Source organism: Prinia subflava, chromosome 2, assembly GCF_021018805.1.
Source record: "Prinia subflava isolate CZ2003 ecotype Zambia chromosome 2, Cam_Psub_1.2, whole genome shotgun sequence".
In the NCBI taxonomy this organism is placed as follows: Eukaryota; Metazoa; Chordata; class Aves; order Passeriformes; family Cisticolidae; genus Prinia; species Prinia subflava.
This window is the reverse complement of record NC_086248.1, coordinates 96,218,258-96,234,737: the sequence shown is the minus strand read 5'-3', so window position 1 is coordinate 96,234,737 and position 16,480 is coordinate 96,218,258. Positions and strand designations below refer to the sequence as shown.

At 43.8% G+C, this 16,480-nt stretch overlaps 1 protein-coding gene across 3 annotated transcripts in view; it reads left to right on the top strand.

The window, feature by feature from the left end:
* The window catches only part of AIDA (axin interactor, dorsalization associated), a 29,422-nt gene extending 13,717 nt beyond the window's left edge, over window positions 1–15,705 (top strand). Inside the window, exons 5-11 of one of the 3 annotated variants that reach the window (XM_063391088.1) lie at window positions 4,219–4,282; window positions 4,773–4,879; window positions 6,581–6,592; window positions 9,267–9,389; window positions 11,558–11,680; window positions 12,133–12,250; window positions 13,124–15,705. In XM_063391088.1, the coding sequence (XP_063247158.1) occupies window positions 4,219–4,282; window positions 4,773–4,879; window positions 6,581–6,592; window positions 9,267–9,389; window positions 11,558–11,680; window positions 12,133–12,250; window positions 13,124–13,220 (644 nt within the window). In that variant the 3' untranslated portion in view covers window positions 13,221–15,705. The remainder of the gene's footprint in view (window positions 1–4,218; window positions 4,283–4,772; window positions 4,880–6,580; window positions 6,593–9,266; window positions 9,390–11,557; window positions 11,681–12,132; window positions 12,251–13,123) is intronic. The other 2 variants (XM_063391089.1, XM_063391090.1) reach the window with 2 other exon arrangements.
* Window positions 15,706–16,480: the final 775 nt, after the last annotated feature.

Sequence of the window (16,480 nt, the reverse complement as noted above, 5' to 3'; positions counted from 1 at the left end):
AGAGACGGGAATCCTGTCCAACATTTCAATTATGGTGCAACAGTCCTGTTGCTTATCTTGCCCTCCATCAGAGAACTGATTTTTAGCTGTTAAAAAAACTGCTCAGCAGTGTGAAGTGCATTCAGCCCACACCTCATACAACAAGCAACTATATTAAAACTGAGGAAGAGTGTGTGGCCATCAGTTTTCAAATACACTGAGTTATTTTCCTTGGAGGAGAACGGGTGCTTCTGAACAACAATTGAACATTGATGTTCCTAATGCTGCTGTCTTACTTGGATGGTTCTGGCCTCTTTCTCTCTGAATCGTGCCTTTGTTTTGTGGTTTTTAAGTGTATCCTGAATAAAGTAAATCTTAATCAGGCCAATACCAGCCATTTCATAAAATGCACCATGAAGTGTTTTAATTCGCATGTTGTCAATTTTCTTTTGCATCCCACCAGAAAAAGCTAAAAAAATCTGGGCTGGCAATGCAAATAAGTGATTCCTTTGTTAGGTCAAGCCATTCCATTAGGGTGGAACAAAAACAGCTATTCATACAAAACAGCTATTCACACAATTTGGCTTGTTTTAATTACTTTTGTGCTTGAAGCTGTCAGAATGGTTTTGGTGTTGTTATAACAACCAGGGCGCTTAGATTTACTTTTTTTTTTTCCCTTTAATCTTGTGTTGTCTAGTTCTAACTTTTTCTACTTGAGCTTGCATTTCATGCAGCTTGGAAAGTGAAGCAGTTGGCTACTTGTGTTTGTTTATAGGATTTGTCACTGAATAGTTTGTGCTGGAATAATGCTACAGGAGGTTCCATACATACAAATAGTTCTTTTGAGGCTGCGCTGTGTGAAGTCATTGTTAACACACTGGATCTCACAAATCCATTTCTTTGTGGAAGCTTATACCAGTGTTAGAATGCACAGTATAAATGGATGGGCTGGGGCATCCCTTGTGCCTGGGTGATAATTATAAGACAAGTGGATATTGGGTTATACTGGGAAGTGTGGTGTCTGAATTATTTTATGTTGTCTATTCAAAAAAAAAAAAATCAGTACAGGTATCAGAAAAAAATCACTGTCACAGAAAATCTAAGTGGACAGTGGTCTTTACCAAGTTAATGTGTCCTGATCTTCTGGCCTATGTTGATAATTTCTTTTGAAATCTTTCAGGAAAGAGCCAACTGCTGATAAAATCAGGCAATGAGAATGGTGAAGGGCCTCGAGGGGAAGCCTTGGGAGGAGTGACTGAGGTCACTTCATCTGCTCGGGCTGGAGGAGACTGAGGGAGACCTCACTGCAGTCACAGCTTCCTCGTGAGGGGCAGAGCAAGGGCAGGCACTGCTCTCTGCTCTGTGGTGACAGTGACAGGACCTGAGGGAATGGCCTGAAGTTGTCAGGGAGGTTTAGGTTGGAGATCAGGGAAGGTGCTACATGCAGAGGGTGGTTGGGCACTGCAAGAGGAGCCCCAGGGAAGTGGTCACAGCACCCACCTGACAGAGCTCAGGAAGTGTTGGGACAATGCTGTCAGGCTCCTGGTGTGATCCTGGGGGTGTCCTGTGCAGGGCCAGGAGCTGGACTCTGATGATCCTTGAGGGCCCTTCCAGCTCAGGAGATTCTGTGATTCTGTGCAAATCAAAGTGACACTGTCCAACATCACAAAAGGAAAGGCAACTTCTGCACAAGAGCCTGCAGAACAGAACAGTATATTTAAAAGATTTCTGTTGGAAATGCAGCATAGATGGAGGCCATGAAGCTGGGATTACCCATTAGTTGCACTTGTGGAGAATTTTCTGAGAATCACGTTCCCAGACAGCAACATTACAGAAGGGAAAGGCTCTTTCTCCCAGAGGTGAATTGTGGTTTTGAAAATGAAACAGAGATCCAAAAAAGCCCAAACCAACCTTTTAAAGCTTGGATGTCTTATACAGTATTACAAGGGAGATTCCTGTTCCTATTAACCTATTTTCTTTTTCCTGTGATCTGGTATTTTTATTTGAATCAACTGAAGCTCACACTTGTGGTAGATGCAAAGAGGATTTTCCTTTTCCTCAAAGTTTTATTGCTTAGCTTTTTCTTAGTGGCTTTGAATAAGTATTTCACCAGGCTGAGTGTGGTGGATCTGCTGCTTACCCTGTTGATTTTTAAAGGAGCACTTAAATTGCTGTGTTACAACTTTGCAAAATGATTTGCCATTGGTAGTGAGACAAGAATTGAAAGCTTTTTAAAAACTTGAGCCACAGCTTTGTGCAGCAAAAGGCAAGAGGTTCTACCTGTGAGCTGAACATTCAGCAGCACATTTGTTCCCGGCAGGACCGGGATGCTCAGCCTCGGGCAGTAGCAGCAGGATTTTAGGTGCTGTAGAACTGTTTGCCTCTTGCGTGGGCTCGTGTCAGTAGAGCTCTTTGGGCCCTCTAGTGATGTCTGAAGTGAATTACGAGAGGGTTTCTTCAGGGGCTGCTCTTAAGAGGACGTGGTTATAGAAGAGAGGAGTCCAGCACTTCCCCACCTTTGGAAAGCGGGAGGAGAACTGCTGTGACCCTGTCTCTTCTGTTTAATGTGCCTATGATCTGTAAGAGATCTCACTTCACTGAGGTTTTCCTGCTGGGGCAGTTTCACTTTCTGTTTTTGATGTGATGTATCTCTGAGAGCTGGGGAATTCTGAGAGTAATAAAAATCCCCTTCTTTTCCTGAACCTCAGCAGCACTGGAAGGTGACTGTCTGTTGTTGATCAGCTGTTTATCTGGTGGGAAGTGGCTGTGATTCTTAAGATTCATGTTGAGATCTGCATTACTGGTCCCTCAGAGCAGAAGTCTTTGGAGAGGGAGACATAGCATAAGTTTTGTCTCTCATCACAGCTTTGACTGAAGGCACTTTAAACCTTTCCCTGTATTTATGTATTGTGTCTGGCTGGGATCAGGCACCGATTAACCTCTCATGTTGTACCGCAGAAATCAGAAAAAAAAATCAGTATGAGTAAAGACTGGAAAGAGTTTTTGGTTTCTTTACAGTTTCCCAGAGGGATAATTTACTCTTAGAGCATTCAGATGGTGTCTGGTAAGCTAATGCAGGAGCCCAGGCTGGGTGATGGGAATGTGCAGGCAGACAGAGAAGCTCTCCTGCACTGGCTGAGTTGTGGTGTGCTCAGGCAGAGGGGCCTGGCAATGGCTCCTGAAGCATAACTGGTATTTAAGTACCTCTTGGTATTTGTGTAATCTGAACATTGTTTGAAAAGAGTTTTTTTCTCATTCAGTAATCCTAAGGGGAGAATTCCTCTGCTCTGAGAGTGCTTATTGCAAAGTGAAGCTCTGTGAGGGGAGTCGAGGTTTTTCTCTCTCTGTTCCCCCTACCAGTCTGGGATATCCATTGTCTGCAAGGACAGGGCCTCTCCCTGCAGGTGTCCTCTTGTAAAGTTTTAGGCCCTTCAGCTATCATGAAGTGCTGATTACTTTCACATGTTTTTGGAAGTTTCCCTTTCACTGGTAGTTGTGTTTGGAAATGGCAGCTAAAGTTGGGATTACTAAAATGTGAGTGAATTTCCAATATAAACTGCAAAGCCATTCTGCATGGAATGCTGAAAGTATAGGCAATGTCTGTGGGGCTTGGTGCCAGATATTGTACTTTATCTCTCCTGGATCTCACCAATCTGCCCAGACATACAAGGGCAGACAAAAAGAAAACACAAACAAAGCCACCACCACCACCAAACAAAACCCCCAAAATACACGACTGAAGAAGCAGAAAATCTTACCAAAGCTTTGTGTTAGCAGCACACTTGGTCTCCCATGGTGGCTGCCTGAATGTGCACCCACATGTGCTGAAGTGTGCCAGCTGTGGAGATTTCAGTCTGTTTGGAGCTGATGCCACCACCCTGCTCTCAACAGCCACCAAAGATTGCTACCCTCACCCCAGGGGCTGTAGCTTTTTCTCATGAAGATTTTGGTTATTGCCACATTTATCTTCCTTGTCTGTGTGGGTGTGGTAGTTGTGATCTTGTACTGCAGTTGCAGTTCACCTGTCTGAATGTTACAGTGATACAGCTTTGATCATAGCTGTGCTGGTGTTTAAAATATGAGAGATGAGGGGTGTTTTTTGTATGATCTGATTATTTAAAAAATTTTATTATTATTATCATTAATGTGTGAAGATGCTGTCAGAATGGGCATAGTTGTGCAAAGCAGTAAAATTAATGCTGGTTTATGAGTATGGATTTTTTTTTCCCTTCTCTACAGTCTTAAAGAATATCCTTACTTACAATAAGGAGTTCCCTTTTGATGTTCAGCCTGTCCCACTCAGGTAAGAGAGAACTTCTTGTACATCACTTCATGTACAGATATGAACCTAAAAGGGAGTACGGTCTAGACCTCGTGTGCACCTGAAATACATTCTAGAACCATCTACTTGCCAGACTGCTTTGTGTAAAGCAGTTAATAAAAGATAATAAAGATCTTTTGTTAATAGATTGTTGTTATTTTAAAGTTAATAAAAGATCTTTTGAATTCTATTTCTTTAGGTACCACTAAAAATCAAGAGCATGCGTTTGGTAAAATCAGTACTTGATACACCCCTACATCTCTCTGGAATTTCCAGTGTCATCTCCTAGCGTTAGGCTCTGTGCATTTTATTGGTCTGAGCTCCTGCAATCTCTGTCAAAGTCTGTAGGTAGAAGTTAAGAAGTATGAAATGACATTAAAGAGTGTTGTCCATGCTCAGATGCTGGTTTGTAAGTTGACAGCCAGGTGATGAGTGAATGTTGGTCTCATTTATTCTTTCTTGTGTTTTACAGGAAGATTTTAGCACCTGGAGAAGAGGAACACTTGGAGTTTGAGGAGGATGATGAGGAAGGAGGAGCTGGAGCAGGGTCTCCAGACTCCTTTCCTGCTAGAGTCCCAGGTAGGGGCAGTAGCCTTGCCATGCCAGCCTCTGCAGCATCTCTGAGTTCTGCCTCTAAAAAGCTTCTTTTTCCACTTGTGATTTGAAAAGTTTGGGTGGGAAGCTTCAGGGTCACGTAAACAAACCCAAATGCTGTACTGGAGAACCACAAGGGTTGTAGGAGAAGGGAATACAGGTGACCTCACCCTGATAAGTAAGAGCTGTGTTAATTAACCAATACAGCCTCACCCCTGATGAGTAACAGTTATAGCCAATAAGGATGAGTGAGATAAAAGAGGGGGTGAGCTGGTGAGGGGAGGATCAGCATGGAAGAGGAACCTTGAGGAGCATGAAGGAGAGAATCACGAAGAAGGATCCTGGGGAGAAAGAATCACTGCTGTGAGGTCAGTCTGGGTGTGCAGTTAGAGCCTGTTGTTGGAACCTGCAGTCACAGCCTAGCTGGGTAAAAGCTGCAGTCAGAGTCTGCAAACTGAGACCTGCAGTGAGAGTTCAGCAGGAAATAACCAGCAGTCAGAGGCTGCAAGGGAAGCCTACAGCAGGAGCTGCAGCCAGAGTCAGTGAATGGTTGGTGTTAAGATGATTGAGCCATGAAGAGGAATAAACTAGGACCCTTTTTTATGCTGTGTTGAACAAGAAGTCTTTGCCTTGGCTCATTTTTACCCTCTAATAAGAGGGCTGCTGCAACAAAGGATGGCCAGTGAACTTTTTTTCAGCCAGCAATATCTTACTGTGAAACAGTTGTATGGAGAACCTGTGAGGGTGGTACCATCTACCTCAAATAATTAGCCTTTACTCCTAACTCGGTATTTTCATCCCATGCACTTTTTGTGAAGCATTTCAAATGTGTTCAAATGTAAATTGTGGCAATGTTTCTCCAGCAAGGAGCAGCATATCCTCCTAAAGATGTGAGAGGTTGTTGCTGCTTATTTTTGCATTGTTTGGTGAGATAGTGGCTTAGAGTAAAGCCAGGCTGTGAGAGGAGACAGAGGGGGTTTTGATTTTCATAGCTTAAGTCCTTGTCCATGTGAAAGCACTTGTAGAACTGGATATACCAACAGATTCTAGAAAAGGTCCTCCTGTAGCTTTAGGTTTTGACAATTTAAATGTTGCAACAGAGGTTCTTTAGGTTCCTGGTGTAATTTTTTTTCAGAAAAAACAAGTTTCTAGCTTCAGAGCCGGCTGACAAACTTTGTATTTCAGGAATGAGATAACAAGTGAGGAAACCAGTACTGGAACAATGGTCAAAAGAGCTGGGGTGTTGCATTACTGATGCCTGAAGAAAACAGATGATAATCAGATGTGATCCCAAGCCCAGTGCTGAGTATGGCCCCTGCAGGCTGACCTGATGTGGACATGCACAGCCTACACCTGTTCATGCTCCCAAAAGGGCTATAATATATTGTCATATTGATTGCTGACATTTGCTGTCTCGATCCTTGTTATTCGCCATGATAAATCCATTTATGGAGTTGCCTTCTGTCTGTCCCAAGTACAGCAGGAAGTCTCAGACAAAAGCAGTTTGCAGCCCTGGGGTGAGCCTCATGAGTGAACTGCCCCTATTGAATTGACAGAGATGTTGCCCTCCTTGCTTTGATGTGCCTTTAGTCCATAGTGTGTGACTGTACTGTCTAACTGACCATGGTCTTGTCTTCTCCATGCATGGCTTCATCGTTATCACATTGCCCCATTCATCTAACCCAGGAGCCAACAAAGGTACGAGAACCTTTTAGTATGTACAGTAATTTCTGTGCTCGTGTTCATGTAGCTGTGGTCGTCCTCATACACCTCTTAGTGCCAATCCACAACACCATTTTGGTAACAATCACAGTACTGGGCACCTCTCTGTTGGTCTTCATTTGCCTTCAGTACGGAGAAAAGGGAATGTCATGTTTGTTGATTTAAAGAGCCCTCTAGAGGAGCTGCTGTACTAATGAAGAGGTTCTGGGTTGTGGAGTAGCCAAGGGTAGGTGTAGCTGGATTTTATTTACTGGAATAAATGTTTTATGGGAAACCTTGCACAAAGGGTATTTGTGTAGTTAGACTTCTGTGCTGTGTGGAGCTGAACTGACCAATGGCTGGCTGCCTCTAACAGCAAAGTTTTCCTGCCTTTCTCCTGGTTACGTATTACTTGATTCCAGTGCTGTGCTCTTGTGTGAGCCATTTCACTTTGTGAGCCCAGCAGGAGACTTGGCACTTTTTTCCCTTTTCTCTGAACTGGGATTTGGAGAGGAGAGCCTAAATGCCTGTGTCTTGGTGGCAATGGGCTGCTGTGCTGGCTCACTGTCTGTCCCTGAAACCCGCTTGGAGGAGGACACTTCCTTCATTTGCAGATGCTCCCGTGCCCCAGGGCAGAGATGCCCTGTGGTTGTGTCTGGCATGGCTGCAGCTTTCTCCTGAAAGGCCTCAGTGTGAGCCTGCCCAGGGGCCCAGGCTGAGGTGGGAGACAGGGGGTGGTGCCCAGGCCAGGAAAGCTCCACCACGGAGAGGGCACTGTCACCTACTGTGGCTGCAGAGGCTCCAGCACAGCCTGCCTGGTGCTGTGGCCCATGTGAGATGGGTCCCAGTCAGCTGCTCTAGTCCACTGCTGGCTTGGCTCTTCCTCCTGTTAGGGCAGGAAGGAAACAGTGTTCCTTGGATACTCTCTGTTCTACTGTTCTCTTGTCTCCTGGAAGTGAGTCTGACCCTTCTGCCTATTGCAACTCTGCAATTTCACACATTCTGGGAAAGCACTCTTCAAGAAGAGAATCATTTCTCTTAAGCCACTGTTTTTATAATAAACACCAGGCTGAGGCACCTTTCAAGTGATTTTTCTATCGAGTACCACATCACTTAGTCCCATGGAGTGATGGACAGGAAAGCTGAAGGCTGCAGTTGCTCCTGGCTCTTGAGGGCCATGCTGCTTTTAGAAGACAATTGAGAGACGGTGGAGCAAAGGTTTGTGCTAAGGAGGAGACAGGCTTCTGCTTCTGCCTTCACTTAGATTGAAATAAGAACTCTGTATTTGAAGATCTCTTCAGGAGAGAAACAGAAAGATGAACTAGAGCATGAGCTGCTTTGCAGAAATCAGGGCTCTCTACTAAACTTGCTCTCAGACATTTCTCCCACTGCAGTCAGAAGCCTGTCCCATTGCTCAGAACATTGGGCTGAGCTCTGCTGTGCTGTGTTGGGAGATGTCTGCAGACACAGTGCTGTGGTGGCCCTGAGTCTCTTCAGGACACGAAATACAGAAACACACAGCATCAGAGATGGGAATTCAAGTCTTGTGTGTGATCCTGAGAAGGGGATTGCATGCAGGAGCACTCACGAAATCTTGCTGAAGCAGTGCCTGTAGTTCTCAGAGCAGAATGCAAGGTCCCTCTTGCTAAGCCAATCTCATAAGACAAAGTCTTTGTGGTTCCACAGCTCCTCAAGCAATGAGAGGAAAAAATTGTGTCAAGAAAAAACCCATACTGGATTTGTCAAAGGAAATTGTTTAGATCTCAAGCTTTAGGATAACTTATTTTTTTCATTAGAAGACCAAGCCTTTACCTCGAACTTGCTCATGAGCCTGAGTATTTTCTCTCCTGGTGCTTGTTCATCCGGTAGGGGAGAGGGCTTGAAGTGTGCCAGCTTTTGCTAAATTCAGCATAAAGTAACCTATTCCATGTTTAATGACAGAATATCATGAGTTTGAACAGTCTGGATTTCTTGCCAGCTGCATTGTCTTCCTCAGCACTGTGAGGATTTATTTATACTGACCACTAATTTTTGATGCTAAATATTCTTAATGCAGACCTGAGAACTTCTTCCTTTAGGCAGAAGGGAACTTGGGGGATGCAAACACTTACTTTTTTTCCCCCCCCTTTAAGTGGAGACCAGTAGAACTTACATAAGAATCAATCTTCTGGTTCCCTTATGTGCTGTGAGATTTGCAACAATGCCATTTTCCTCCTTATTCTCCCAGTCTAAATGTTCAATATGAATCCAAGTCATGTTCGGTGGGGTGGGACTCAAGTGTCTAAACCACCTGCAACTGCAGATTGAATCCAGCCTCCCAAATTTAATCCTCAAAAATGGCATCAAGTGAGTTCCATGAATGGGTTATTCTGTGTGACAGCAAGAAATAACACTTTAAACAATGCTCCCCTCTGTTCTTACGGCATTAGTTTTTTATCAGTTGATTTGACTTGAGGCAGTCCTGGGTTTTTTTCTGGGGGGCTTTGCAATCTGTCAAAGGACGTTGTGTGTCTGTGCACAGACATTCCCGCAGTGGTGTGTACTACTGGGATAGGAATCTTTGGAGTTTAAACCCCCTGTGAACAGCATCTTCCATGAGAGGAGGTGGGACAAGCGAGGCCTCTGCTGTGAGATGGCACCAAGGGTTAATAACATCCTTTACTCTTTCCAGGTACCTTATTGCCCAGATTGCCATCTGAACCCGGGATGACGTTACTCACCATCAACATAGAGAAAATTGGTCTGAAAGATGCTGGGCAGTGCATTGATCCTTACATCACAGTCAGTGTAAAGGGTAATGATTTCTGTTCTGCCTCCTCAGTGCTGCTTTGGAGGGAGTGCTTCTTCTGAGAGCTCTATTGATTTTTCAGCCTGACAGGAAAAACAATTCGTTGGCACTTCAATTGAGGATTTGGGGCTTCTGCTTTAATCAAGGGTGGAAAAATTCTGTATTTGACAGCTAGTCAATACAGGTGAATCTGCAGGATACACTTCTCTCTGTGCACTCTGGAGTGGCTTGTCTGTGCTGAGAGCTGAGTGACTTTGCCCTGCTTCTCCATCACTGCTTCTACAGCTGACTCCTAAGTACAAATCTGTGTGTACTCCCCACACATACTGGTCTCTGGGCTTTCTGGAGGCAGGGAACCATGGCCCACTGACCCCATTCTTGCCCTCCCATTAAACTAATTTTGTAGTAATACAAATATAGTCTTACCAGGGCTTGAGGTGTAGAGGGATGGGTATGAAGCTGGGAAGCAAAGCTTGCAAGTGAAATAAAATAAAAAATGTGTTGGCCTGGCTAGTGAAATGCTTCAGCCAAAGCCTGGTGGGCTGAGAGCCTCCATAAATCTGGAGGAACGTCAGTCCAGGATAGGTAACATTAGGATTTCTCTGTTTCAGATGGTAACAGCTGGTGTCTTTTGAGGCTGAGATTTTTGGTATTCACACTCTTTCCAGTGGCAGTATCTCTGACCCCCATTTTGCATTTCTTAGCAGGAAGCCCCTGTAGTCAAAGCTGCTTACCCTTGCCTTGTTCTGCTTTACTTCAGCTTCTCTTTACAATCTTTGTAGGCAGATGATTTTTTTTAATCATGTAAAAATCTGTAGCTCAGCCAGTATCCTCTTGTTATTTTCAGTTGTGATAATGACCTTGTATGTGTCCTCTTGAGATGTGCTATTGGATACTAAATGTAGGGATAGAACACTTGTTAAATGTGTGATCACTGCTTCTTTCACCAGACATATCCTCTGGCAGGAGGAAGGTTCACAGCATCAAATATCCCTTGAATACTTACCAGGGTTTGTAAAGCAAACATTGTTCCTTGCCACTGAAGTGTTTGTCTCATTGTACATTGCCAAAACTGCTGCTGTAGCTCTCATTTCCCTTCTGGAGCTAAGGGAGACTCTGTATTGTTGCTTGCTTTCCCAACTAGTCTCTGTTAACATGATGCTCCCTGTTTCCAAATTCATTTACCTATAAATGGTGGCTGCCAAGTAATGAGGTAGAAAATAGGATCAAAAAGTGAGTGTGTGGGCAGAGGATGTCTGAGTCTGCTAATGGTGTCTTTTGATACTTTTATTTCCCAAGATTTTTGGTCAGGAAAAGTAGCTCTGAGGAGCTTCATTTTGTCACTGTTAGGAGTCTGAGGACACTTGGTAGCTGATTTCCTTGGTTTTAAACCAAGCTGTTCTATGGGTTTGGAGAGAGGTTTGTTCCTGATGCAGCATTGGAAATTCCAGCCCGTGTCCTGGATGAAGGGAATCACTGGTGCTCCAGGGCCTCAGCCTGTGCTCCAAGCACAGCATGTGCACTCCATACCTGTAATATTGGCCTCATTGTTAGCAACTTCCTCTGCCAGAGGGAAAGGGATGGAGAATGAGGACACGTGTACCCCTGAACACATCAGAGGCCTCGTGAGAAACAACAGTGGCTGTGCCAGAGCAGCAAAACCAGGGGCTGGTGCTGAGAGCTGGAGCCCAACCCAGGGCCCTACAATGCCTCTGTGGAAAACCCAAGAGGAATAATGCTTGTTGTGTGTAGGGACAAAGCAGGGCTCACACAGGATGTGTGAGCTGTGCCAGCTGTGCCCTGCAGACCCTGTGTGGAGGGCAGCCTTTGGTGTGTATCCCACTGGGGCTGGAGTTCTGCTGGAGTCCTGTGTGCACAGGGAATGGAATCTTTTGCTGACAGCAGAAAGAAATGCACTCTAAAAAATAAAGAGAGGCATAGTTCCAAGTTTTTATCTGAAATATTGCTAGAACTTCAGCTGCTTTCATGTTGTACTCAAAAATAAAATTAACTGATTGTGAAGGGGTATGACTGCCCCTTTTTTAGGTTTTGTGGACACATCCTGGTGCGGATTAAGTTTTTGTGGCAGGATTAGGAGAGAATTACGAATCTCTTAAAGCTGAACCCTGAAGTCTGAGAAGCTTCTGCCACTCTCATGTGTTTCTTTCCTGCAGATTTGAATGGGATAGATCTGACTCCTGTGCAAGATACTCCTGTGGCTTTGAGGAAGGAGGACACATATGTCCATTTTAATGTGGACATCGAGATTCAGAAACACATTGAAAGACTAACAAAAGGTGTGTGGTACCAGAGACCTGCAACAGGGCCCAGGAGCTTTGGGAGCACAGACACTGGGCTGCTCCTGAGCTGGTGCTGCAGGGCTCAAGATCCAGACAAGGATAAAAATAGACCTGTGCATCCTGTCCCTTTCAAATTGGTCATTGGGATGGCTCGCAGGCAAGGGAGAAATGAAGAGATAAAAACAGAGCAGTCTGCTCTGCTGCACAGGTATTGAGCTGCTTTATCACCTGCTTAGTCATTGGTACCTGGGTGTGAGCAATGGAGTGAAGAGTTTAAACTGTTGAGAGTGTGATGAGCATTGTAAAAACACAGTGTAGCTTTTGAGAAAATAACAGAAGTGGGAGATAATTCCCTTCAATTTAAGTAGAACACGTTAATGGCAGATAAGTTTTCAGATAACTCTTAGCCATAATTGCTAACTTTTCTATTCAACAATTTTTCTCTCTAGGTGCAGCTATTTTCTTTGAATTCAAACACTACAAGCCTAAGAAAAGGTTTACTAGCACCAAGTGCTTTGCTTTCATGGAGATGGATGAAATTAAACCTGGGGCAATTGTTATAGAACTGTAAGTGACTCACAATTAAGGATGACAATGACAGAGGAAATGAACCAGCCTTCAGTTACAATGTGTGGCTTGTTGTATTAAGGAAGGTTTCTCAGATCATTAGATTGACTTCCATAAGGAATATTTTATTTTTAATAAAGAGGGGAAGTTAAAATGCTCTTAGGCAAGTAAGATGGTTAGTGACTTCTCAGAAACTAGACCAGCTTCCAAATAAAATTGCTAGTGTTTGTAATTGAATTTTGTATGAATTTAATTAAGTCCGTAGGGGAGATTTTAATTTGGAGCTTAGCCTGAGTGTCAGATCTGCTCTATTTAAAAAAATAATCAACTCAGTCTTTTGGTACAGAACTGCTGTAAAGGAAATCTGATTTGAGGCATGAGATATCAATTTGCATTTAACTTTGTGAACATTTCAAAGGAGTGTTGAATGGTCATGGTGCATTCTCTCCTTGCTGAGTGGCTGAAGGTATGAGGGAGGGATTCGAGGACTGGGGTTTAGTTTTTATTCAAGGAGAAGGTGAATCTTGCAATTCTTGGAAGAGTGCATAGTCTGTGCTAGCTGGAGTCCTTCTGAAGTCCTAAGTAACTGATATTGGGTCTCTCCTGCCATCCAGAGTATTATGTTGGGAATCTCCTTACAAAAATATAATGTTCATTTACATATTGAAATTTTTCTTCTGTAAAAATAATCATCCAGAGAAAATACCGTTTCTTCCTGTAAACCTACTCCTTACTGTTGCTTCCAGCAAGCCTTGTCAGATGTATTTACAAGATGAGGGTAACAAGATCTGTACAGGATGAGCTTTCTAGTTTGCTCTCATGTTCCTGCACAGCCATTAGCACTTGTCTTAATGCACTTTCTTGTGGTTACAGGTACAAAAAACCCACTGACTTTAAAAGGAAGAAATTGCAACTCTTGACCAAGAAACCACTTTACCTTCACCTCCATCAAACACTGCACAAGGAATGACCCCAGTTGCGAGACCTCTGTGAACTGAACCACAAGTCCTGGTAGCTGTGTAGTAGCCTTAGGCTCCGAGGGGTGGGAAGACGACTCTGTTCATGCCAGTAGGTCACACGAGACCATCACCCACTGCACAGCACTGCTTCAGGGGCAGGGACAAGCCCACCGTGCAAGTGCAAGGTTTTCTTTCAGTTACTTCCAGCTACAGGTTTTTTCAAGAGCCCTGATATAGGTTGACTGCTTTTCCTAAGTTTGCTGTTCATCACTTTTTAACTGTTCTCCTTCTGCCTCAAGCTCCCCCTGAGGATGGAGAGTGCCCCTTTGCCAAATTTGCAGCAATAAAGATGTGGCAGGCCTACTAACTGTTTACACTGCTGTGCTATTATAGTTCCTCTCATCTGCATTTCAGAGTCCTCTGGAGTGGGCAGGGTGATGGAAGATATTGGGAGAAGGACGAGGTGGGCTGGGAAGGAGCTTGAGGTACTGCAAGTGCTTTGAATGAGGGAGCGGAGGATGCGGGTCAGGTGAGGAAGAGGACAACTGCAGATGAGAACACTGAACTATGATTTAACAGCCCATTCCTGGGTTTTGGATACATGTTACAATCCTTTCAGTCACTGTTACTCCCTAATGGAGCTATTCTTTTCTGTATCTTGTCACAGAGTGGCTTGCAAAGGTGGGTGGGGGATAGAGAGGCCTTCTCCAGGGCTTTGTCCTGGTGGCAGTAGGCGTTTTGCCATTCCAGTGACAGCAGGACAGGCCCTCAGTGCTGAAGTGGCAATTTTCCAGAGCTTTGTATAAAGTAGGTCTGGCTAGCAGGCTGACCCGCCTTTTACATGAAACTGCTGTTCTTATGGAAACTGATTGTATGCAGTTTTCTGCGTATTTTGTGCAAGTCTGGAAACTTACTCAAAAATTACCTTTTTATGTAAGTAGATAGGATTATCATTTATTTTCTATATTTTTGATTTGGTGTGTCATAAGCTGCAGGACATTGGCTTATGACACACTTGCATTCACCTTTTAACCTGAAAAAGGGACAGAAGTAGAACCCAGTCAGATCTTTCATATATTTGCGTGGATATTTAATACGATACTTTATGGTTTGATAAACTTCTTGCATATCTAACTAGTGCCTGAATACTCTGCTAACTAAAGACCCAGCTCCCAAAAATAGTGTCAATTATTTTAAACAGCCTGGATGTATCATCCATTCCTCTTTTCTGTCACCTCACCCCAAGATGTTACATCATGTGTTAAGAGAAGGGATGTTACTTTGCTTCATGTTGTTTGTCTGTCTCCACTCAGCTGTTCAGCATTTTTAGCTTTACCATATTGATTAGGATAAAAAGCTGGTTTTGAATGTCCTAATCTTCTTGCCTTTCTTTGCTCTGGTATAATTAGGGATGACATTATTTAGCTGTTACAACAAAAGTCAGCAACACTTTCTAAAATCCACTGCTGGTTGGAGAGGAAAAAGGGCAGTTGAATTGTCCTGTTCATGGGTCTTTACAATATCCCCCTGGTTTTAAAGCTGATGGGTGACCATCAAGATCTCCCTGTGAGTTACAGGAACACCTCTGAATGCAGCATTCTGGACACCAGACTAAAGGAGGATACCTACACTGCTAAAAACCAAATACAAATCATCCTCTGACCTCTGCAAAAGAATGGAGCAAAGCATTAGTCAGTGGTTGCAAGTAAATCTGAGCTTGGCCCATTTACCTGTCAGTGGTCCCTGGCTGGCTCAGGACTTGTTCTGACTGAGGAATTGCACGATCTGAGTATCCCTGAAAGGTGGAAGGGCTGGTTCTGGAGTCCAGTCCAGCTCTGCCATCCAGGATAAGCACGGCCGTTGGGTGTTTGTGTCCAAGGTGAATGCTGGTGCATCCAGAGGGAGATTCATCCAGCTTTTGTTACTGTTAGCTGGAATGGGCAAGGGAGGAGACACTGAGCATCACAAAGGTTGTATGGGGAAAGAAAGATCCTGAACTTGGAGAACTTGACTTTTAACCATGGATGTTCATCAATGTGTGTGTCATCAGCCACCCTGCAAACTGAAATACTGTCCCTTGAAGTACAAACCCATCATTTCTGCTGCTTACCTGGACCCTTCCCCAGCTTGTAGATGTCTGTATTAATGCCAGTTATATGAAATGTCAACTTTGAAGTATTTTTGTTAAATACACAAGTAGAGCTTTGTATTTAACTGATTGTGAATTAATGTCTGTTGAGTGTGAAATACCATTTTTAAAGTTGCTTCTATGCCTTGCCTTTTTTCTGTGAGCCGTCTCAGTGCCAGGACTGCTGCTGCACACCCCACAGGCTTCGGGATTGTTTTGTACTTCAGTGATGTTCCAGCTTGTCCTTCATCTGAAATCTAAAGCTTTACCCTTGTTCTGTAAGAATGTTATACCTATATGGCAACTTTAATGGCTGCTTGTACTCTGGCAGTAAAGCTGTAATGGCCTCCCAGTAGGGTTTTTCATTATTCCATATTGCTTTCCTTTTTCCTTTCCTCAGGCTGCCTTTTGGACAGTGCACTTGTGAGAAACCGTACTCAGTGAGACAGGCAAAAGTCTGCATTCCAAATGCTTGCACGAGCACTTGAACTGCAAGTGTACGGTGTATTTTGAAAGTTACTCAGTGGTGGTAGCTGCAGTAGATGTTTACATGGTTTACATATCCCCACTCTGCTTCACAGAAAGCCACTTTCTTTTCTGCTGGTAGTAAAAAGGCTCTCCAAATCCAGCTTTCCTCTTAAAGAAGCTGAATTGCACTTAACCTTGAGGAAGATGAAAACTCAGCTCTCAAATTTCCCTTGATGCTGCGAGGTGCTCTTGAAAGCAGAAAGCAATTAGGGAAGTTCTAAGTTTCTCTAGTGGAGAGGCACTGTGGAAACACAGGTCAACTCCACAACTTCAGCAAGGTTTCCAGCTCTGGAAGCTGTATCCCCAAGGTCCTCATTACATGAAGCAAGTCCATACTGGGGAGGAGTAGATCAGCACGAGGGCAACACGGTCATTACCCTGCAGCAGCATCAATTTGGCCTTGGTTCAATTCTTGTTCTCAGAACTGTAGCATTCTCTGTCACATTACTGAACCAATGTCCTTTCTGAACAAAACATGGCACTGAAACAAAGCCTTTGGGGTTTAGCAAAAGGAATTTTGCTTTTTATTATAACTTTCCTTTGAATACAGTGTCATTTGTGCTTCTGATCTCTGACCAGACATCTTTTTTAAAAAAACCCAGAATCCTCATGTAA